Here is a 24,884-nt window from a genome sequence, read left to right on the forward strand (position 1 = left end):
GTTAATATTGAAACTCACAAATACAAATTATTGAGTTCATTATAAAGGTTAACAAGTTAACTCATGATAATAAACTGGTAAAAACAGTAGAGATGAGGGTAAAAACTGTGCTCATGATAATGGTTAATGACCGGACCCGGACCGCAGTCCGCATATATGTGATCCCTGGCATAGACCATATACACGGTTTTGTTTTATTAAACCACTCCTTGCTTCCCTGCTGAGAACAACAGGTTCAATGTTCAGTTTTACAGTGTTAAATATGTCAGATCAAGAAAGACTTTCTTTTATTTATATTTTTTTATAAAGTGAAATTAAGAAAGACAATATTTTATTTTTTATAAAAAAAATTTAAAATGCTAAGTTATTCAAGAGAAATGGTCTTTTATTTTTATAAAAAAACTTATTTTTTCTGGAAATAGTTCAACTTTAAATGTCTAGGGATACATTGATGCTGTTAAAATGCTTTTTCCAATAAAGGGAGTATTTGCAAAACTGGTTATAATGTTTATGTTAAGGCGGCGGGAGGTGGTGTCTGCAGCTGCTGAAAGTAACTAATAAAGTAACTTGTAAAGTAACTTAGTTACTTTTAAAATCAAGTAATCCATAAAGTAACTAAGTAACTTTTTAAAGGAGTAATCAGTAATCGGATTACTTTTTCAAAGTAACTATACCATCACTGTTAATGACTAAGGTAAAAGTAATGGTCAATAATGAACTCAAAAAATGTAATATATCAGCTTACTATACAGATTAATAACTGACAACTGAACTTCTTATAATGGTTAAAATAGTAAAGATAACTGAGATAATGGTTAATATTAATAAACAAACAGACAATTATAACTAAACTCATGGCAAAGGTTAATAATAACTGAACTCAAAGGTTAAAATGGTAAATATGAGATAATGGTAAACACTTAACTCATGATAATGGTTAAACTGGTAAAGATAAAATAAACACACAATTATGTTAATGACTGAACTCATGATAAAGGTAAAAATGGTCTCAAAATATATCCACCAATCGGAATGGCCTTAACTCAACGACTTATGTTGAGTTCATCTGTATTAAAGCTAAAGAGTTAAAGCGAATTTAAAAAATGTGTAAATATGTTCAAATGCCTCTTCTATAAAGCCCCAGTCAGGAGTAAACCCAGCTTTTCTTCATTGGCCTACAAGACAAAAACATTTCTAAATCAGATAAATCCCTGCGCAAAAGTATAATAAATTCTAATAACATACAGAATGTAAGTACTTAAAGTAGTTTGGTCCACTCTATTAGGCCAGTAACAACATTTTGCCTTTTTACACCACAACAGTGAATTTGATATGAAGCAATCAATTTGTTAATTGTTTAAATGTTTAATTATTTCAATTTTAATTTTAAAATGTTGTGCTTAAATTTTAGATATCAGAAGAAATTACTGACTGAGAACTTAAATAAAACTTAAATGTTTTATGTTGGAATGCTATATTTTTATAGTATATTTATATTTGTTTTTCATGTTAAACCTGTGAGAAACTAAAACCTAAAAACATGCATTTCCTGAAGGAAACACAGAATAGTTGCACAGATAAAGTTGCTATGGTATCCCAGGTGGTTGCTATGCCAATGCTTTGTGGTTGCTAGGTGTTTGTTTGATAGGTACTTGCTACAGTGTTTGCAAAGGATGTGCAAGGAGGTTGCTAAGGAGTTGCAATGTGACTGCTAAGTGTTTGCTTTAGTGTTGCTAGGAGGTTGCTTAGGTGTTGCTAAGCTGACACTTGTTGTTGATGTTGTTAGTTGTTTATAAGGTGTTCCTAGGCTATGTTCCTAGCATTGTGTGGCTAGATGGTTGCAATTTTGTACCATTTTTACTGAGGAGTCCCTGGTGTGTTCCAGGTGCTTGCAAGGAGTTGTAAATTAATGGGACTGAATGGAATGAGTGTTCCATGTTGAAAAAATTACAAACAGGTGAGTATGGGTCAATATGGTTGGGGATACGTTCTTAGTGACGTGCCTTGATTGAGTTAATGCAATTAGTTTCGCAATGCACAACCATAATATGTAAATATGACTATATTAAAATAAACTTTTCTCAACTTTCCTCAGTCAGTACACTCCTATACTCTTGTGGCCTGTTTGATCTCTTCTTACCTTTGTCTGAACTCTACTTCAGTTTTGAGTAGATGGTTTCCTGATCAGTATCTGCAGTGGTCTTGCCTAACAGTGGAAAAAAAAGACACATCATTAGCCTTTACCATGAACAAGATCATTTTCATGAACAAGTGTGCTGTCTGCGCATATCTCCACACATTTTGTTTTACATTTTTGGTTATACCTGCAAGTTGTCAAGGAACCATTGCACATCGTGTTGAAAAAACAATATTTTAAATGCAGACTTTGATCTGTCTGAAGTCTGTTTAGATTAAAATAACTGCAGATGAGAAGAAGCTGACTTTCCTGATAAGCATATTTCCAAGTAGGATAATTTTGTCTGCCTCAGAACACGCTTTACACATGCATTTTTGAATAAGCTGAGTAAATCAGAACCATTATCTTAAGTGAACTTCCCCAAACACAAAGTGCTTTCAAGTTTTTGTCCCATTTCATCTGGCATTGATTTGTTTACAAAATATCTTTATTTCTGTAGGCTACTTTTGCTGTTCATTTTTTGTGCCTATTTGTTAGATTTTTTTTCCTGTGCTGTTGGTGATACATCTTGTAACTCATTTTAAAATGTTGCACCAGTGAAATGAGAGCACTATAATATTATCCTGCACATTTGTGTGGTGTTAAAGTTGAGTTTTCAGAATGTCATGTTTTGAAAGGAATTCATTTTATAATTTATTTTTTAAATCTCACCTTTAGATGCTTTCTTCTCCTTGGGTTTCAGATCAATTTCAGCATATGTCACATCACTGGGTTCACCTGGATGTAAGAGATAACAGAAATTTATTCCCCACTCTATTTTGCTGTATTCTAACTCACATTGGTGCCTACTGTAAAAGCCAAATAAGAGTTATTTTAATTAAAGAACAATTTAGTTAAAAATGTTAAAATATGTTGAAAGTTGTTTATTAGGCATTTATAATTATTGTATTTTATAAAAGGCATCATTCAGTAATGTAAAACTTTAAAGAACGTTTCTGTTATTTTATTGGCTTCCGTCAGTACACGTCATTTCCACTGCATATACGTTAGTAGCCAGATTGCTGTTAGAGACAGTGGAAGCAACACAGTTTTTTGACCGAGCTATATGAGTCCAGTCTAATGTTTGTCTTTGTTTTTCATGAGTAAACTTTTGAAAAGAAGATTCGGACTCTCTCGCGTTTTTTTCAAATAGTGGTTGGTAGACTGACAGCAAAAGGTGGTACAAAAGGAGTAACAAGAAACGGAGTGCCACTACACCTACCATTTTCAATGCCATCTTAATTATATATTTTGATAAACATTCATGACTGACCACAATTGATAAGAAGAGAACTGATGTGTAAATAAAACCACCATTTTAACCTGAGGCTGTGTTTGCATTAGCAAAGATATAGAACCCTGCTCTGCTCCCTGCTCTGCTCCCTGCTCTGCTCCCTGCTCTGCTCCCTGCTCTGCTCTCTACTACTCTGGTCTGCTGCTGTGCTGGTCTGCTGCTGTGCTGGTCTGCTGCTGTGCTGCTGAAAGCTTGCTTTAATCTTCAGCTTCTACACTTTTCTCTGTTTTCTTCTCTTTTACTCTCTTCACACTTACTAATCCACTTTTAGTCTGCTTCCTCTTTGCTCTACACACCTATTAATCCACTCTCAGTCTACTTTTATAGACTTTTTCCTCAGGTTTGCTGGATTAGCTGTTTGCTGCTGCAGTTTGTTTGTGTAAGTTTCTAATTTCAACTGAAACAAGGTGAGTGCTTTTTTCTCCATGGCTTCTGCTCAGGTTTACACCTGTTTAGAGTGTGGCATGTATAGCTTAGATCCCTTATCCACCGATACTGGTAACAATAGTGGTATTTGTACTAAGTGTGAGATAGTTAGCACCTTGGTGGATAAGGTGAATAAGTTAGAGCTGCACGTCCGGGGTTTAATAAGGGATAGACAGCAGGATTCACTGTTAGCAGCCCCGGGCGTCTCAGGGAGAGTTAGTACCCCCTCGACTCCGGCCTTAGAGCCCTCACAGCGGGGCGAATGGGTAACGTCTCGGCGGCATAGTCGAAAGGCTAAGGCTAATGCTACCGCAAAGGCCACAGCCAGCCCAACTAAACACCACGCTCCCCCAGTTCACGTGTCAAACTGGTTTGCCCCGCTCAGTGAAGCACCAACTGAGGAGCCTGTTAAAGGTACTCTGGTGATAGGAGACTCTATCGTCCGACACGTGAAATTAGCTACTCCTTTAGGGGCACCAGCGGCAACAGTTACTTGTTTACCGGGAGCCAGAGCACCGGACATTAGTGGCAACCTCAGGTTAGGGAATAGGAGATATTCGAAGGTAGTAATTCATGTAGGGGCCAATGATATTCATCTGCGGCAGTCTGAAGTAACTAAGGCTAATATTAAAGAGGTGATTAAACAAGCCCAGACGCTGTCCGAGGAGGTAATCTGCTCTGGCCCCATCCCAATGAGGCGTGGTGATGAAGCTTACAGCAGGCTTTCTTCGCTGAACCGCTGGATGTCCAAGTGGTGTGCAGAAAATCATGTGGGCTTTATAGATAACTGGCTACACTTTGAGGGCAAGCCTGGTCTTTTAGGTAGGGATGGTGTCCACCCCACGCGGGAGGGTGCTGCCTTACTTTCATGCAGCATAGCTCATAGTCTTTTAGCTAGTCGGCAGAGTAGTATTAGAAGCTGCTGACAATCCAGAGCCGGGACCAGGCCGCAGACAGAGAGGCTTAACCGACCGTCTGCGAGCTGCAAAGAGACGTTACCTAGATACCAATGTATTCAGACTGTGTCTGTCCCCCGAGTGAAACAAAAACATCAAAAAACTAAAACAGTCAATCTAAATAACTTAACTTATATTAAACAATCATATCCAGACTGTAGTACTAACACTTCAAACCTAAAGATTGGTTTACTTAATATCCGATCCCTAAATTCAAAAGCAGTTCTAGTGAATGAAATGATAACTGATCAGAAATCCGATATTCTGTGTCTGACAGAAACCTGGATTAGGCTAAATGAATATGTAGCATTAAATGAAGCCACCCCTGCAGGCTATAATTATATACACAATCCGAGATTGTCCGGTAGAGGAGGTGGGGTCTGCATACTTTTCCAAAGTACCTTAGTTAGCAATCAGAAACACTATAATAATTTTATTTCTTTTGAGCTTCTTTACACCAGTATAATTAATCCAGTTACAAAAAAGAATGCATTTTCTTTAATTAATATCTACAGACCACCAGGGCCCTATTTAGAATTTTTAAAAGAATTTAGTGATTTTGTCACAGACTTAGCAGTAAGTAATGATAAAGTGATTATAGTTGGAGACTTCAACATTCATTTCGAAAAATTGGATGATCCATTAAAAAAGGCATTCACATCGATTTTAGACTCAGTTGGTATTATTCAAAATATAATAGGACCTACTCATTACTGTAATCATACTCTGGATTTAGTTTTGACCCTGGGTGTGAGCATAGATAACCCGAATATTCGTTCTCAAACCTCCGCAATTTCAGATCATTACCTTATTTCATTTAAATTACATCTTAGTCATAATATATGTACATCCCCTAGCTACTCTGTAAAACGTTCAATTACGCCTTTTACAGCCCAACAATTTACAGATAAGCTTCCAGACTTATCAACTCTAATACACTGCTCAAAAAAATAAAGGGAACACTCAAATAAAACATCCTAGATCTGAATGAATGAAATATTCTCATTGAATACTTTGTTCTGTACAAAGTTGAATGTGCTGACAACAAAATCACACAAAAATCATCAATGGAAATAAAATGTATTAACCAATGGAGGCCTGGATTTGGAGCCACACACAAAATTAAAGTGAAAAAACACACTACAGGCTGATCCAACTTTAATGTAATGTCCTTAAAACAAGTCAAAATGAGGCTCAGTATTGTGTGTGGCCTACACGTGCCTGTATGACCTCCCTACAACGGCTGGGCATGCTCCTGATGAGGTGGCGGATGGTCTCCTGAGGGATCTCCTCCCAGACCTGGACTAAAGCATCCGCCAACTTCTGGACAGTCTGTGGTGCAACGGGCGGGCCAGTCCATAGCTTCAATGCCTTCATCTTGCAGGAACTGCTGACACACTCCAGCCACATGAGGTCTAGCATTGTCCTGCATTAGGAGGAACCCAGGGCCAACCGCACCAGCATATGGTCTCACAAGGGGTCTGAGGATCTCATCTCGGTACCTAATGGCAGTCAGGCTACCTATGGTGAGCACATGGAGGGCTGTGCGGCCCTCCAAAGAAATGCCACCCCACACCATTACTGACCCACTGCCAAACCGGTCATGCTGAAGGATGTTGCAGGCAGCAGACCGCTCTCCACGGCGTCTCCAGACTCTGTCACGTCTGTCATGTGCTCAGTATGAACCTGCTTTCATCTGTGAAGAGCACAAGGCGCCAGTGGCGAATTTGCCAATCCTGGTGTTCTCTGGCAAATGCCAAGCGTCCTGCACGGTGTTGGGCTGTGAGCACAACCCCCATCTGTGGATGTCGAGCCCTCATACCATCCTCATGGAGTCGGTTTCTAACCGTTTGTGCAGACACATGCACATTTGTGGCCTGCTGGAGGTCATTTTGCAGGGCTCTGGCAGTGCTCCTCCTCTTCCTTCTTGCACAAAGGCGGAGGTAGCGGTCCTGCTGCTCGGTTGTTGCCCTCCTACGGCCTCCTCCACGTCTCCTGGTGTACTGGCCTGTCCCCTGGTAGCGCCTCCAGCCTCTAGACACTACGCTGACAGACACAGCAAACCTTCTTGCCACAGCTCGCATTGATGTGCCATCCTGGATGAGCTGCACTACCTGAGCCACTTGTGTGGGTTGTAGAGTCTGTCTCATGCTACCACGAGTGTGAAAGAACCACCAACATTCAAAACTGACCAAAACATCAGCCAGACAGCATAGGTTCTGAGACGTGGTCTGTGGTCCCCACCTGCAGAACCACTCCTTTATTGAGTGTGTCTTGCTAATTGCCAATAATTTCCACCTGTTGTCTATTCCGTTTGCACAACAGCAGGTGAAATTGATTGTCAATCAGTGTTGCTTCCTAAGTGGACAGTTTAATTTCACAGAAGTTTGATTTACTTGGAGTTATATTGTGTTATTTGAGTGTTCCCTTTATTTTTTTGAGCAGTGTATATTCTCCTATAGACCCAGTAGAACTAGATAAACTAACCGAAGGTTTAGAAAATACCTTTCGCTCTACCTTAGATGTTGTAGCACCCCTTAAACACAAAATAGAGAGACAGAAAAAGCTCGCACCGTGGTACAATGATCAAACTCGTAACTTAAAGCAGTTAGTACGAAATTTAGAGCGTAAATATCGATCAACTAAACTGGAAGTGTTTCACTCTGCGTGGAAAGACAGTCTTGTAAAATATAGAAAAGAACTTAATAAAGCCCGCTCAGCGTATCTTGCCTCACAGATCGAGATAAATAAAAATAATCCTAGAGTTCTCTTTAGTGTTATTTCCAAATTAACTAAAAACCAGGCAGGTACTGAACCTCAGATTCCAGCCATTCACACCAGCAATGATTTTATGGACTTCTTCGATAGTAAAATTGAAAACATTCGGGATAAAATTAAACAGATAAATATTACATCCTCTCTGTCATCTGGTCTGGCTGATCTAGAACAAAACCCTGTTACTGAAGTTAGGTTGGAAGTCTTTAACCCACTTCCACAGCTAGAACTAGAGAAAATTATCTCCTCTTCAAACAGCACAACCTGCACACTTGATGCTGTTCCCACAAAATTATTAAAACAGGTACTGCCAGATATAATTAAACCTCTGTTAATGATAGTAAACTCATCGCTCACCCTGGGCCATGTACCCAAAGCCTTTAAAACAGCTGTAATAAAACCTCTGATCAAGAAACCAAATCTTGATCCTAGTGTACTGTCTAACTATAGACCTATTTCAAACTTACCGTTTATTTCTAAGATTTTAGAAAAAGTTGTAGCCCAACAACTTTGCTCTTACCTGCAAAGAAACCAAATCTATGAAAAATTTCAATCTGGATTTAGGCCTTATCATAGCACTGAGACAGCTTTAGTTAGAATAACAAATGATCTACTTATAGCCGCCGACCAAGGCTGTGTTTCCCTACTGGTACTTCTCGATCTGAGCGCAGCCTTTGATACAATAGATCATACTATCCTTTTAGAAAGACTAGAGAACATGGTCGGTGTAACCGGAACTGCCTTAGCATGGTTTAAATCATACTTAACCGATCGCTATCAGTTTGTGAGGTTAAATCAGGGATGGGCAACTGGCGGCCCGGGGGCCGCACACAGCCCTCGTCATCACTCAGTGCGGCCCGCGAATAGATCAAAAATAATTTCATAATTTCATAATTTAAAAAAAAAAAAAAAAAAAAAAAACGTAATTCTACTTTTGACCGCTAGAGGGCGCTGCCAAACAACCACGAAAATTGACACTGACATCCAGTCCATTGTGAGCCAGCAGGCCAAACCACAGCTCTCTCATTAGCTTCAATAAATGTTGGGCCTCTGTGGTCAAGTTTTCTGCTATTATTGAATGAGCTATTTGCAATCAGTTTTTAAATCTTTTTTGTTCTTTGTTATAAATGAGTTCAAATGCCTTTTGCACTTTTATAAGCAAATGTTTTGTCCTTGTTGCTTATGAAGGACTTGTTATAATGAACTTATTTTACACAGAGGAACTACTGTATTTGCAATCAGTTTTTCAAGCAAACTTTTTGTTCTTTGATATGAAGGACTTCCTTTTTGCACTTTTTTTAAGCAAACGGTTTGTCTTTTGCCGTATTAAAATGCATTAATATGCAGAAAATAGTTGTTGATAAATGTTGGTGCTGTAAACATACAGATATAAATTCATATAAAATTTGTTCTTATTGAAAATCATTTGTAGCGTTTTTCATATTCAATTATTTGAAGTGCGAGGTCATGTGGCCCTCCAATGGTCATGCTGAAAAAAATGTGGCCCTCTCCATCATGGAAGTTGCCCATCCCTGGGTTAAATGATATGTCTTCCAGTTATACCAAGGTAAGATATGGAATTCCACAAGGCTCTATATTAGGACCGTTATTATTTACATTATATATGCTCCCACTGGGCAAAGTTATTAGAAAACATGATGTGAATTTTCATTGTTATGCGGATGACACGCAGCTCTTCATATCAGCCAAACCTGATGACAGAGTGAGATTAAAGAAAATCGAGGATTGTGTAGAAGATGTAAAATCATGGATGTCGCACAACTTCCTCCTATTAAATAGTGAAAAAACAGAAGTTCTCCTATTAGGCCCCAAAGCTGCTAGAAATAAATTATCAGACTTAATGCTAAATCTGGCCGACTTCTCAGCCACCCCTGGTTCAGCAGCTAAAAACCTTGGAGTTATTATAGATTCAGATCTAGCATTCGATAAACACATATCTAATGTTACTAGAACAGCTTTTCTACACCTATGTAATATCGCCAAGCTAAGAAATGCCCTATCACTGCATGACACAGAAAAAATAGTACATGCCTTTATTACCTCAAGGCTAGATTATTGTAATGCGCTACTGTCTGGATGTTCCGGCAGTAACTTAAATAAACTTCAGCTAGTTCAAAATGCTGCAGCCAGGGTCCTTACTAAAACTAGAAAATTTGACCATATTAGTCCAGTACTATCAGCACTGCACTGGCTTCCAGTCAAATTCCGCATAGACTATAAAATTCTCCTGTTAACGTATAAAGCCCTACACGGACTCGCTCCTGAGTATTTACGAGACCTTATCTCCTGTTATGAACCACCGCGATTACTTAGATCTCAGGGTGCTGGTTTATTAGTAGTTCCTAAAATTCAGAGGAGCTCTGCAGGAGGAAGAGCTTTCTCTTATAAAGCGCCTCAACTCTGGAATAATCTCCCTGAATATGTTCGGGACTCAGACACAGTCTCAATCTTTAAGTCTAGACTGAAAACTTACTTGTTTAGTTTAGCTTTTGGTAATCAATGTTTTTCCCTTTAGATAAGGCTGCAGATTCAGGGGTTCATGGACAGAGGAAATTGTGGTAAACTGAGATGCTCTGCAGGAGGAAGAGCTTTCTCTTATAAAGCGCCTCAACTCTGGAATAATCTCCCTGAATATGTTCGGGACTCAGACACAGTCTCAATCTTTAAGTCTAGACTGAAAACATACTTGTTTAGTTTAGCTTTTGGTAATCAATGTTTTTCCCTTTAGATAAGGCTGCAGATTCAGGGGTTCATGGACAGAGGAAATTGTGGTAAACTGAGATGCTCTGCAGGAGGAAGAGCTTTCTCTTATAAAGCGCCTCAACTCTGGAATAATCTCCCCGAATATGTTCGGGACTCAGACACAGTCTCAATCTTTAAGTCTAGACTGAAAACTTACTTGTTTAGTTTAGCTTTTGGTAATTAATGTTTTTCCCCTTAGATAAGGCTGCAGATTCAGGGGTTCATGGACAGAGGAAATTGTGGTAAACTGAGATGCTGGTGCTGTTGTTCTCCCACTGCACACGGTCACTCAGGTTTGTGGACGGTGGAGTGGGTGGATGCCAGTGTTTCAGGGAGCCTCCATGTCTATGTTACCTTCTGGCTCTCTGCCTTTAGTTAGGCTGTTTTATTTAGATCTGCCGGAGTCATTTGCCACACTCTGATAATGTTTTATATTCTCTGTTTTACATAAATCCAGTCAAAACTAATTCCATCTCTCTGCCTTCCTCCGAGTTACTGACTGCCCACCTGTCTGACCCGATACCGAGGGATGTTGGACCCTCAGGCTCTCATGTCCTCTGTCTGGCCAGACTGGAAGTTTCTGAAGTCAGCTCTTTCTCCATCCACCACTGTTGGTATCACTCCTTTCCTCTAGAGGGCTCCACACTTTATTACATTTCTTTTACATTAGGAGTTACATAAAAACAACAATAAACAAAACAACAAGTTTATGTTATTCGTAACATAAAGTTAAACACGAAGGCGACATGTCTAACCCACAAGAGTCTGAGGGAGAAGAAGACCTCGCAACACTGAGGAGAAGGCGAGGACAAGCTAAAGCAGCAGTAACTAAAATGATAACAGCTGCAAATGTAAAAATAAGAGAAAATGAGCCTGAAGGGTTAAAGGCAGTACTGGAGAGCCTCAACCTAGCTGTCACTCAACTCCGAGAAGCACACAGGCTTTATCATGATAGGCTCACTGATGACACTGACAAAGAAGAGTCAGAAGCCTATGAGACGGTCATCTTGAGGAGTGTTCATGATGTGCGCCACGACGCTCTAGCCTGGCTGCAAGAAGTAAACACTCCTGGTGAATTTGATGATCAGTTAATTGCTGGTAAACTGGACACCATAAATCAAGATCATCCAGATGACACGGAGGATGATGACCTTGTGTCAGCTGAGCTAAAAAACTTACGTGCCTTGCGAAAGAAAGAACAAGAAAACTTTGAGCTGTTACTTCAACGCAACAAAGAGGAGTTTGAACTGGAACTCCAGCGAATGCATCACAAGGCCGAGCTTGATGCACAGATAATACACAATCAACAAAAGATGCAAGCTGTAACAACAGATCTATATTCTACACCTAAAGCTGGCAAGAGCCCACCAACAACACGACTATCACTGTCACCAGTATCAGAAGATTCAATCTCACAACTGCTTGAATTATCAAGGCAGCAGTATCAGGCCCAAGTAGACTCCCTGAGGCTTCCACCAAATAACCTCATAAAGTTCAATGGTGACCCCCTTCAGTACTGGAGGTTCATAAGGCTTTTCACCACAGTGGTGGACAAAGAATCTGTTGCTGCAGAAGAAAAGTTAACTCGTCTACACCAGTACACTGAAGGAAAGGCTCAAGATGCTATAAGTCACTGCTTATACAATCCTGATCCCAGTGCAGGCTTCAAGGAAGCACTTGAACGACTAAGAACAAGATTTGGAAATCCTCATACCATCTCCCAGGCTTGGGTTGAGAAAGTTTTGAACTTTAAAGAGATAAAAGACAATGTGCAACTCCGAGATTTCGCAGACCAACTGAGAGGCTGCAAGGATACGCTTTCTGCTATGAAATGTGAGGAAGAGCTCAGTGGTCGCCGCACACTAGTTGAAATCATCAGCAAACTGCCACCAGATCTCAGGTCCAAATGGCTAAACATAAACTATGAAATCACTAAGGGAGGACGTCTACCTAAACTTGAGGACGTTGTCAACTTTGTTGAGACAGAGGCTGAGAAGAGATTTGACCCAGTCTTTGGTGGCATAGTGAGTTACAAGAAGCAGGAGAAACCAAGCAATGTAATGTTATCCACCAAAGGCTCAAAGAAATCTCGCCCAAGTTACTCTGCAAATGTTAAGGCAGCTGCAGTTCAAGAGAACAGGTCTTCACCCACCAAACGGCCAGCTAATTCAAAATGCCTAAAGTGTTCAGAGCTCCACTTCTTGAACCAGTGCCCAGCTTTCCGATCACTAACTGTGCCAGAGCGCCTCATGTTTGTCCAGGAGAAACACCTGTGCCAAAACTGTTTCATGATGGGTCATAGTGCTGAGGTATGCACACGAAATTGGGTATGCAATGTACCTGGCTGTGGTCAGAAACATAACAAATGGCTACACCCAAGCCACACTAACAAGCAAAATACAGGAGCAAGTCAGAATGCCACTAGTGACAACGAACACAACCTACCCAACCACCTAACGTCACTTGTGGTTTTGCTGGTGCTGGAAAGGGTAAAGTTTGCTTACCTATTCCTGTGATTGTTAGAGGCAAGGCTGGCAACATCAGTTCTGTCACATATGCATTGCTTGTTCCTGGAGCCAACACAAGTTTAGTGTCAGAAGAACTCACAAAGAAACTCAAGCTCAAAGGCAAACCTGCAAGGCTGGATCTTGATACGGTGGGAGGCAGTCAAGAAGGCTTACTTTCTCTATGTGTGAACCTTGAGATAGACTCTCTTCATGATGGCAACATGTATACGCTCAATGGTGTGAGAACCCTAAGTAAGTTAATGTCGCTAATAGAATCTCACAGATCCGTGAAGTCTCAGAAGCCTCGCAATGGAAATACGTCTGCACAGAAGACAACCCTGCAGATGATGTTTCTAGAGGATTATCAGCTGAAGAACTTGGAAGCAAAGAGCGCTGGTACAAGGGCCCTGCTTTCCTATGGCAGAAAGAGGAGTTTTGGCCTCTCCAGCCGGAACTAGGCAACTTACCTCCAGAAGCTGAAGTAAAGAAATCAAGTCAGACATACACAATCTCATCTAAGGTCACCACTAATTCAGCAGTTGATTGTTTCATTCAGAAGTATTCCTCCTGGTACAAACTCAAGCGAGCTATTGCATTGATCTTACGTGCAAAGGATATTCTTTTGAAGAAGACGAAAACCAAATTATGCGCATCGATAACGCTTAATGACCTGAAGCGTGCAGAGAGTTCCATCATTGACTATGTTCAACGCTCCCAGATCACCAAACAACTGAAGGATGACAACTTGAGGAAGCTAGCACCAGTACGCCTCGGTGATGGGCTACTCGGAGGCAGACTCACCCATGCTCCAATACCCAAAGCAGCAAAACACCCAGTGATCTTGCCACAGAAGCATCATGTCAGTGAACTCATCATATGGCACTTCCACAAACTTACAGGTCATTCAGGAGCTGAGAGGGTCCTCTCAGAGATTAGGCAATCCTTCTGGATAGTCAGAGGACGCAGCACAGTGAAACGAGTTCTAGCACAGTGCATACCATGTAAGAGGCACAGAGCTCCAGTCAGTACACAATACATGGCCGACCTGCCAGCTGACCGTGTGACTCCAAGTCAACCACCTTTCACCAGTGTTGGAGTGGATTACTTTGGTCCCATTAACATCAAGAGGGGACGCAGTGAGGTGAAGAGGTATGGTTGCCTGTTCACGTGTCTAACTACCAGGGCCATTCATTTAGAGGTAGCGCACAGTTTGGATACAGATTCTTTCATAAACGCGCTCCAGCGTTTCATGGCTCGTAGGGGAACGCCTCGATTGATACACTCAGACAACGGATCAAATTTCGTCGGTGCCCATCATGAACTACAAAAGGCACTGGACGAATGGAATCAACAAAGGATTGAAGAGCATCTACTCCAAAGAGAAACACAATGGAAGTTCAACCCCCCAGCAGCCTCACACATGGGAGGTGTATGGGAGAGGCAAATTCGTACAGTGCGTTCTATTCTCATGGGCCTTACAGGACAGCAGACTTTGGACGATGAAGGATTAATGACGCTCTTCTGCATCATTGAGAAAATTGTCAATGGTCGACCACTAACAAAGCTGTCGGAGGACCCAAGAGATGGTCAGCCTCTGACTCCCAATGATTTGCTTCTGTTAAGACCCGAATGTTCTCTACCCCCTGGTCACTTCGTGAAGCAGGATCTATACCGTCGACGCTGGCGCCAGGTCCAGTACTTGGCAGATGTGTTCTGGGCTAGGTGGATAAAGGAATATTTACCTAGCCTACAGCAAAGGCAAAAGTGGACCTACCATTCCAGAAACTATCAAGTAGGTGATCTAGTGCTAGTTCTGCATGAATCTACTCCTCGTAGTCAGTGGCCCCTTGGATTGGTCATTGATGTCAATGTAGGAGCTGATGGACTGGTACGCTCAGTACAAGTAAAGACAGAAACAGCCATTTACACTCGACCTATCCACAAGTTATGTTTGCTGGAAGGGTATATGGATAAGTAAGCTCTACAGACTCTCAGCTTTTACTTCTCGTGAGACTGTTACAATAGTTGTTGATTATATGTTTGTTTTAACAGTTATTGCTCTAAAGTGCATTTATTTCTGTATCATTAAGTAGTCGTTCACCAATTTTACTTGGATGACCATCTGTTGAGGTCATCGGGGCCGGGATGTTGGTATCACTCCTTTCCTCTAGAGGGCTCCACACTTTATTACATTTCTTTTACATTTTCTGTGCAGCAAGGGGGAAGGAGGCAATATAGCCTTCTCAGCATCAGAGAGACACACAAAGAAAACTAACCTAACAAAGCTTAAACCTGTCGCTTGAAAACCTAAACTACATTGCCCCAGCGTGGTAAGTTTATCTGATTTAATGTTAATCACTTGTTTAATGAGTAGACAGACTTTTTGTTGTTCTGAAGATGTAAACTACAATGTTTGTACAAAAGTGAAGTACTGTTCGGTGAAACACAAATTTAGTTTAATTTGTGTTTAGATCACTAACATGGTCTTATTGTGTAATCTGAGGTATTGTTGTTTTTTGCTTAGAGTTTAACTGAAGATTTGTGAGCGAATTGTTTTTGATAAAGTATAAAGCTAAGTTTACTGACGGTTTATTTTGCTGGGAAATGTAATGCTTGGAGATTGCAAAGTGTTTATTTGTTGTATTTAAATCCCAGAGTTATATGTGATTAATTTAACAAAACTTTGAATGTGTCTTATTCGGAGAGTTTGTTGTGAAGGCTTCTAAATATGTGTTTATTTGTAGTGTTATTCTAAATATTGTAATTTCATTTTTATTTACAGTTTAACCGGCTGTCAAATATGCTGTGTATAGCCAGAGGGCAATAAAAACAACAATAAACAAAACAACAAGTTTATGTTATTCGTAACAACCACCACAGATCAGCTGCTCATCATCCATCTTACTCTATAAGCCATTAGTGGAGCTGCTATACACCTGAATATATAAAACCTATGTGGATGTATGAAAGACTTTTTAAAATGAATTTAAAAGCCATTTGACCAGTGGTAGGATGGTCCCCCCTTTAATGTGAGTCTTGGTCCTCCCAAGGTTTCTTCCTCCTCCTGCAGCTCTGAGGGAGTTTTTCCTTGCCTCCGCGCTCACTGGGGGTTCTGCATTATGTATATTCTATGTTTAATGTTTTGCCTGATTCTTTGTCCTGTAATCATGTTTCTGTAAAGCTGCTTTGTGCCAACACCAGTTGTAAAAAGCGCTATACAAATAAATTTGATTTGATTTGATTTGAAGTCAAAGCAGAATAAAAAAAACAAACTGCTGTTCTGATATAATCAGTGGCCAATAAGTAAAATAAAAAAAACAATAAGACAATTTAAAAACAGAGAAACAGAGACATGCATTGGTAAAATAAAATTACCAGGCAAGGAAGATAAACGGTTTGAAACCTGAATCTGGTACAAAGTATTTTTTAAGTGATTCCACTTAAGAACCCTGTTTGTTGAAGATATTTGTGTGTGAATAAGCTTTATTCTTGGAACCAAAAGTGTATTTTTTGGTGGCAGCACTCAAACAACCTTCTATTGCACCTTTATTTAAAGAGTGTAACAGAAATGTGAAACAGGGAGAGGTGAGCTCTCAGCAGTGCAGATTACACTACAGATTAAAAACAGGGTTTTTTAAACTTTTTGTGCACTTTTTAATGTCTCGTTTTTTTAAATGCCAGGGCTGTCCGGATTCTACCAATGAATTGGGGAGCTGCTTTGAGCCTGGAAAACGGTGTAAAAAGCAAGGTATCTGCAGGGCCAAGAATATGCCCTGTATTACCCAGTCTAAAGCATGTTTGGACAAACAGAATAAAATAGCTGGATCTCGAAAAGCTGCGGGAGGTGTGCTATTGAACAAAGGTTAGTACTCATCATGTTAATAATCATCATGTTTTACTGCACCAATAGTCCATTCTCCTTTAAATCCCATCACAAAGCAAAAATATCAAATATGTATCAGATCTGTTGGTAAAAGTTTGCATAGGGCTATGGGTTTGTGCACTGTTGTGTGTCCATGTGTGTGTAACAAGGGGTTTACATACGGCACGCTTGTGTCGCCATTTCACTGCCAAGATAGCAATGAACATCTGATTGTTGCTTAGGTTGTTTTTTTAGTCAGAGTCACACCATTGCTTTTCATTGGCAAGACAGCAATATGCCAGAAATGTACCTAAACACACCTCATTTAGAGAATACCATGCCCAGTGCATTATTAGTGAATTATGAGTGCTGTGATTTCTATGATAAATGTTATAAAATAGTTCTTACCTTTATTTTGATGTTTCATGTTTTTCATTGCAATTTCAGAATATGTGACATCATTTGAACTTGTTACTGCATCTAACACAGAAATGATTTTAAATTGGAACTGAGGTCAGTTAAATGAAAAACAGATTTGTATCACAGCAGGAATACAATTGCTTACCATTTCTTCTGGGCTTCTTTATAGTAGTCGTAACTTGTGCGTAAGTTACATCACTAGGCTGGGTTGCAGAATCATCTAGAACAGAACAAGTCACTCTTTAGGGAACCTAGTGTGCTAGTCTAGTCGAGCAAAAACTGATACAACACACTAATTAGATTATATGAATAATGAAATAATAAAATTATTTTAGCATTATCTCAGCATTCTTCAACATGACCTTAAACCATCAACTGGACACAAGCTGGTGTTCCAAAGGACAATGACTCCCGAACACACATCATGGTTGTTGTGAAATGGATAAAATAGGTAAGCATTACGGTCTTGGAATATTTTTCACATTGCCTTTCCTAAAAGTCAATTCTGTGCCAGGAAAACAAACTAATTTAATAGAGCTTTACTAAATCTGCCATTACAAATGATTCAATATCCAAACAGAATTCTGGCAGAAGCTTGTTGATGACTACCAAAAGCATCTGGTGCAACTATTGGTGTAAATATTTAACCAAATATTTGTGAACCTGAATACATAAATTTAAACAAAACAAAAATCTGTGAACTAGGGCTGCAATTATTAGTCGACAATCGACAATGTTGGCTATAAGAAATTGTCCTCATGGAATTTCATTGTTGTAGAAAAAGAGAGTGAATGTAAAAGAGAGTGACAAATCCTGAGCATCCTGATTGGCCCTCCTCATGCTTACATGGCCAATGAGGTTTCAGTGTGGGTAGGACTCGCAGACTGCCAGAGAGCAGGAGAGACGCGCATACAGTATAATAGCAGTGCTGTGTCCATTAAACACAAAAAAACACATTTACGTCTACAGTCTGTCTTTACTTGTTCTGTACAGTTTAAACACTCGGACTTCTATATCATCCACTGTGAGCTAAATTACTGCAGAGAGCTGCTGAGGTGAGTTTAAACAGGCTTCACTCCTTCAGTAACATTACTAACATTACGTAAGCTAACGTTAGCTGGCTAAAAAAGTGTTGGGGAGATACTGTGCTCTGTCCCCTCTATTAAAATTAAGTTATGTGTAATAGAAACTACAGCTATTATTAAAAACCTTATATTTTCTTAGACAAACAATTAATTTAGGGAGGTATCTCCTTGGAAACAAAGTAAAAAGAATAATAAAAAATACATAGACAAGTATCCTAGAATCTTCTGGAAAAAAAAAAAACATGGAAAAACAGGAAATGGCCAAGCAGGGAGCCGTGGAGGCGGACGTAAAAGCAGGTAAGGAAAGTTTTATTAATAAATAAACAAATAAACCAAGAAACAAACCAAAACAAAAGAGAGATAAAGATAACAAACAAACAAAAGAAACAAACAAGGAACTAAAACAAGACAGAATGAACTAAACAGGGCAAGGAAAATAAACAAAGGAATAAACAAGATATAAACAAAGAGATAAACAAGAAGCAATCAACTAGGGCTATAAACGAGAAGAAACGCTACATGACAAAACAACAGGGGAAGGTGCAAAGGCCGACGAACAGAGACTGAAACACTGGGACTATATATACAGAGGAAACACATACAAAACTGTGAACACCTGGGAAACAGGTAACAAGGGGGCGGAGCTACAATTAGACACGAGGAGGGTACACATGAAGAAACACAGGGAAAACAGGGCAAGGATGTGACACATCTAGCCATTGTGAATGTTTTCTATAATATACTTTTTTGGTTTATAGGTACATCACACTGTTAAAATATACTGCAAAATTGGTGTTGGTGCCTAAATATTTAGTTGTCCTCACCAGTAGGAAGTACCAATGGAAGGTGTGACAAAAATAATCGTGACTAATTGACTAATTGAACAAATTATTGGCAGACTTGTCGACTACTAAAATAGTCATAAGTTGCAGCCCTACTGTAAACCAAGTTCTCCTTTTTTTATTTAAGATGTATGTTATGATTCATTCTGTCCCAGAAAAAGAACTGGATTAAAAGAACAAGATTGCCAAGATTGGTATTACATTCATGAAAATGATGCATGTCAGCGCTTACAGACTTCTCACCAGTACTGAAAAACTAGTACTGCAGTCGTGATCTTTTCATACACCACACAAACCTTACAGTTGTGTTTCTGAAATGGGTCGAGTAAAAATAAATGCTGGTGGATTTCTTTGTAATGTAATGTAATGTGAACTAACCAGACTGAAGTGGTATTGATACTGAGTCCCCAGGCCCAGCGACATTCTGTTTCTGACTGGTGTTCTGCTGATTAGCAGGCAGCCCCGGATTTCCTCCACCTCCACAAAAAAATGAACAATTAAAGGTTAAAAAACATAATTTATGCTTTACAATGTTAAAATATAAATAGGCTAAAGCACTGCCACTGTGATGTGAGGATAACCATTTAGTCCTAGATCATGCTGTTGGCCATCAGCAGCCAGACTCTGAAAGAACAGATGGTAATCTCTCCCCATATCACTCATATTGTGATGGTGGCCAGCACAGGCACTGTTAACTAATGTATCACAGCTGAGGATCTGGTGTTTTCCTACTAGACTACCCAATGATTCTAAGAGTGTGGTTCTAATTTCACATGTATTAAGAAGTGTGTGCTAGTCTTTACCCTCCTAGTCCTAGTATTGGAGGCATTGCTAGTGATGACAGGGGTAATATTAATGAGTGGGCCTTCCAAATTGGGGAGAAAATTGGATAAAATAAGAAATAAAATTAATAAAATAAAAAATCTTAGTTTTCCTCTAAAATAGTACAGTTACATCAAGTTATCAGCAAGAGTAAATGTTCTGAAGATGATAAAACTAAACATTAAGACTGATTAAGACTGTACACAAAATTAAAAAAAAAATCAAACCTTTGTTCTTCTTGTAACACCAAAACAGACCCAGTATGATAATGATCAAAATGAACAAACTGGATCCCACTGCCAGTCCTATGTTTAAAGGACCTGCTGTGTTAAAGAATAAAGAATAAAATTACATTAAATTCTTACTTCTGCATAGGCATAGGCATAATTGTTTCACACAATTTCCTTTTTGATAATTGGGTAGATTTTTCTTTTTTTTTTACATTTAAGCTCATTGGGTCCAATAAATAACATGAAATGGCACAAAATCCAGTGAACATAAATGTGGTAAAAAAGTTAGCAATAAACTGCCAGGGCAGTCTATAGTAAAAAAATTCAAATTGTATATTATAAAAAAAAACCCTGGAAAAAATATTTTGTAATGGGAGGAGGGCTGCTTATTAGTAAGCAAATAATTGGTTAACAGCCCACAACTGGTATGTAGCAATAGAAATAAAATGAGCTTTGGAAACGGGTACAACATTTTTTATTTACAAAGCCTTTGTGTCACATCCTGGTCTTGTCTCATGTCTCTGTGTTATTCCCACGTGACCTGTGCCCCTCTGTGTCTCCTGTCAGTACTTTTCCACCTGTGTCTATTGTAGCTCCGCCCCCTAGCCCCAGGTGTTTCCACTTCCCTTGTGTGCTATAAAGCCTTCCTTCGTCTCTTGTCCTTCGTCGGTCTTTGCACCTTCCCCTGTCGTTTGTCTCGCTCTGTGTTTCATAGCCTCTGTTCCTCGCGCTCCTAGTTTCTGTGTTCATCTCTTGTTTAATATTTCTAGTTTCTTGTTTATTTCCGTGTTCCCTAGTTCCTTGTATATACCCCTGCTTTGTGTTTATTAGTTTGTTCCCTTATATATATTCCCTGCCCTGTTTGGTTAGTTTATCTCTAGTATCTCTTGTTTGTTTAGGTTTGCTATTTTGTTTCACTGTTTATTTTGGTTATTGGTTTTTGGTTTATCTTTGTTACGTGTTTACTTGTTTCTTTGTTATTTATTTCATAAATTATTTATTTATATCACCCTACCCTGCACTTGCGTCCGTCTCCTCGTCTCCCTGCCTGGGTATTCGTGACACTTTGTCTGTAGTAAAGCAGTGAACAGACTGTGTTACTACGTTATCTACTGCAGTATTTACACAACACTGCATGTCGACGAGTTTCATCATAATAACTAGAAAAAGATTCAGAAACACAAATAACTCTGTAAATATTAGAAGTTTAAGTTTTTTACTTTAATGAATTTACTAATATATACAGAGTGTGGTAAATGTTGTTTCCTACACATTTAAAATACTCTTGGAAACTGGAAAAAACTGGTACAGGAAGAGTCATGTCTGGCTGACCCACATGGCAACACCTTTAGCTCAGCTTAACATTGGACTAAATCTCAGTTTCAGCAGTGAAGAGGAGAGTTAGAGGTCTGAGTGCAATAAAAAGTCATTGATAAAATGATAAAATAAAAAAGGAGCTTGTCTGGGCCAAACAACACTGCTATTGGACTGGACTAATTCAAAACAGGGGTGTTTTTTTTTTTTTTTTTGACAGGTAGTGTTTGTCAGGCAATCAGTCAGTGTTGCATTTTAAAGCCCATATGACTTGTGTGGAAATTGTAGAGTTAAAGGACCGATGTATATTTTATTTTCTGCACTCATGAACTCATAAAAAAAAAAAACAGAATTTGTCATGACATATTAAGAAAACATGTTTTTTTAAGCACTGGTATCTCTTGACAGCAGTAATTTAATCAGTATATTCTTCTTTAAACTGTCTGTTATGTCTGATCCCGCCCACTGCCCATTCCTCAGTCCTATTTCCACAGCCTGGGTTGCCAAGTATTAAGCACAATAGCAGGCAAACACAGCACACTTCAGCACCAACTTCTTTCTAAAAAGCTCCATAAGCAGACAGAGTAAAAGTAAATATTGGCAATGTGTTTGACAGATGGGAACAGCTTACAGCCCAGAAAGACTAGATTTTCTCATAAAAAGGTAAGTACTGAACATTAATACTCAGCAGCTGTGTTGCAGTTGGATTATCAAGGCAGTGAGAATTTGAGATTGGTAAAGTGATCTAGATTAGTGCTACCTAATGCTAACATGAAATGCTATTAGTCACAATGGAGGAGCAGGTGGGCCATAATTGTTTGCTTGTTTTTTTTTTTTTTTTTAACTTGTCAACATTTTCACAACTTTGATGTAATGATTACTACAAAGATTATTACTCTACTGCTGTAAATACAAACTGTGCTGTGAGCTCCCCCTTATGACCAGCTGTAAATGTTTATTTGTTGACAGGCTGTGAGATACAGAGTGAGCATTTGAAAGTGAAAGACGTATGTGGATTAAGGCAGTAGAGTAACATTACAAAATTTGACACATGTACACTGAAAACCCGGATAAGTTGAATTTGATGAATAAGATGGTAATGAAAACTTAAGTTAGCATAGCTTAGAACATCAAGTTTTTATAACTAAAGAGGAAGAAGATTTATTTCTTAGGCAGCCCAGAAAGTGTCAGAAACTGTTGGACACACCCAGTATGCATATAGATTGTGACAGAAGCCAATGGAAAAGAAGCTGCCAATGACAACAGACTAAACTCAGTCATGTGCAAATACCCAATTTTATGTAAAACAGACTTAAATCATTTGAGTTCAAACAACTTATGGGTTTACAGTGTATTACGCAGCATTCAAGCAAAAAAAAATACCCTCATGCAGCTCCAACAAAATTATATAGACCAGTAGCAGTAAAGCAGCATTTCAACCATTTTGCCTGCTGTAAGATTGTGTACCATCATCATTATTATGTGGCTGCTATTTTAATGTACAACTGCTACACAATAAGATAAGTAATCCAATAGCAAGAGAACACAATCAGAATATATTACTTGGTATTCTTTTAGATTAGATTACACATAATGAGTCAGCAGGGGTGATGAGGAGGAGTACAGGGGAACAGTCAATTACAGCTTAATGTTATGAAGACAAAGGAACTGGTGGTGGACCTGAGGAGGGACAAAGCGCAGATGATTCCTGTTTCCATCAGGGGGGTCAGTGTGGACACTGTAGAGAACTATAAATACTTGGGTGTGAACATTGATAAAAACCTGGACTGGGCTAAGAATACTGACGCCCTCTATAAGAAGGGCCAAAGTCGTCTCTATTTTCTGAGGCTCTATTTTTACAGGACCTCTAATCAAAACAGAGATCCTTTACATCATATCAGTATTGAAGACAGTCTAAAAAAACATTCTACACTGAAACAAATAGCACTTTTTAATGAGGCAAGTGTTACATTAGTTTAAAGGTGCTTTTTTTTTACAGTATTCTTGTCAAAATCACTAAACCTAAATAAAGCACAAGTTTTGATATAACAAATGTTATTCATTTGCAATCAGTTGCAATATGTAAACTATTTATCATTTAATGCATTTTTTTCTGCACTTTTTATTGAAAAGTTGACTAAGCACAGGCTGCAAACTGTTTTTAGAGAATAAATTATGAAAATGTAATGCAATATAAGGGGCCTTTTAATAAACGAAACCTGAAAAATGAGACTGCAGTGGAGAAAGTGGTCCAACTACAAATGTTGAATATACACAGACAAGATACATACTCCTTCAGTTTTTGAGTGTGGTTTTAATATGCGTATTATTGACGTATATTAATAACATTATTAATAACAATATTGAGAAACACTATCCACATTACCATCACCATTACATCCTGTTCAAAACAGATTATTAAGTTTATATTTTGTATACTAACCCGCTAAACCTGCAGTATATAAGAATAGTATATAGTACAGACTACAACATTATGTTACTGTCATTTAAAATTTAAGCTCTTTATAAAAAAGTATAATAATTACGTACTTTTTACTGTAATCTTGACTGGATCACTGAGGTCTGTATTGAAGTTTTCTCCTCTGAGTGCTGAACACTGATACTCTGCTGTATCAGACGCTGTTATACTGAGTGTGTTGGTGTTCGTATCTTCAGGAGTCAGAGGTTGTAACGGCTGAGAGCCTCTGAACCACATAAACTTCCATCCAGTGTGTGAGATGTTCAGATCACAGGTCAGAGTAAGTGTGTCTCCTTTGTAGACAGTGGTGTGAGGATTCACTCTCAGTGATGGTTTAGGTTTTTCTGTTAAATGATCAGATCAGAGATAATGTTATTTTTATTTTATTACAATAGGTAGTAATTTTATAACGGTTAAATCAGACTTTATACATAATAGAAGTTAAGTTCTGCATTTGGTGTAACTGGTACAGTAGTTTGATTGTATCTGTACTGTGGACATATCCTGTACTAAGCTTGACTGACACAAACACACACAAAATTAGCGCCTTAATACTAAATAATATATATATATATATAGTAAATTATGGGCCATTTATAAAATTAAATAGCATTATTTTCATTAATTATTATTTATTTATTACAAATAATTTTATTTATTTGTGTGTTCTTCTTTAATTCTTAAGGTCTTGTTAGTAACTTGTAACTTGTGGATTATTCTAATTATAAAGTGAATACTTAGTTAACTGTAAAGTAAAGTATCAACATTTTATACAGAATTCATGACATTACAGAATTTGGCACACATGACTGAAAATAGCAAGATATTCTGCTGTATACTAGCTTTAGTGAAATGATCAGAGAATTTCTGGCTTTCTTTATTTTATTATTTTCTGATTTGTGGTAAAACACAACTAATCAGTTGTAGAATAAT

At 38.7% G+C, this 24,884-nt stretch overlaps 1 protein-coding gene across 2 annotated transcripts; it reads right to left on the bottom strand.

The window, feature by feature from the left end:
- Window positions 1-640: 640 nt before the first annotated feature.
- Window positions 641-24,204, bottom strand: LOC103024733 (uncharacterized). Of its 2 annotated transcripts, none has more exons than XM_049482299.1 (8): window positions 24,023-24,204; window positions 20,156-20,251; window positions 19,485-19,583; window positions 17,325-17,399; window positions 17,168-17,233; window positions 2,849-2,914; window positions 2,141-2,206; window positions 641-1,175 (listed from the first exon to the last, which is right to left on the bottom strand). In XM_049482299.1, exons 1-7 carry the CDS (start codon window positions 24,186-24,188, stop codon window positions 2,154-2,156), a joined length of 621 nt encoding a protein of 206 aa, XP_049338256.1. In that variant the 5' UTR covers window positions 24,189-24,204; the 3' UTR covers window positions 641-1,175; window positions 2,141-2,153. The 2 variants fall into 2 exon arrangements, with proteins under 2 accessions (XP_049338256.1, XP_049338255.1); XM_049482298.1 differs by having other exon boundaries at window positions 17,168-17,239.
- Between the last annotated feature and the right edge of the window lie 680 nt (window positions 24,205-24,884).

Source organism: Astyanax mexicanus, chromosome 8 (genome assembly GCF_023375975.1).
Source record: "Astyanax mexicanus isolate ESR-SI-001 chromosome 8, AstMex3_surface, whole genome shotgun sequence".
Lineage (NCBI taxonomy): Eukaryota > Metazoa > Chordata > Actinopteri > Characiformes > Acestrorhamphidae > Astyanax > Astyanax mexicanus.

Excerpts from the sequence above, each read along its gene's own strand:
- LOC103024733 (XM_049482298.1), bottom strand. The coding sequence starts at position 24,188 with ATGTGGTTCAGAGGCTCTCAGCCGTTACAACCTCTGACTCCTGAAGAT. Across the intron at positions 20,252-24,022 it reads AGTCAAGATTACAGTAAAAA|CAGGTCCTTTAAACATAGGA; the intron begins GTACGTAATTAT and ends TCTTTAACACAG. Across the intron at positions 17,240-17,324 it reads AAAGAAGCCCAGAAGAAATG|ATGCAGTAACAAGTTCAAAT; the intron begins GTAAGCAATTGT and ends TTTCTGTGTTAG.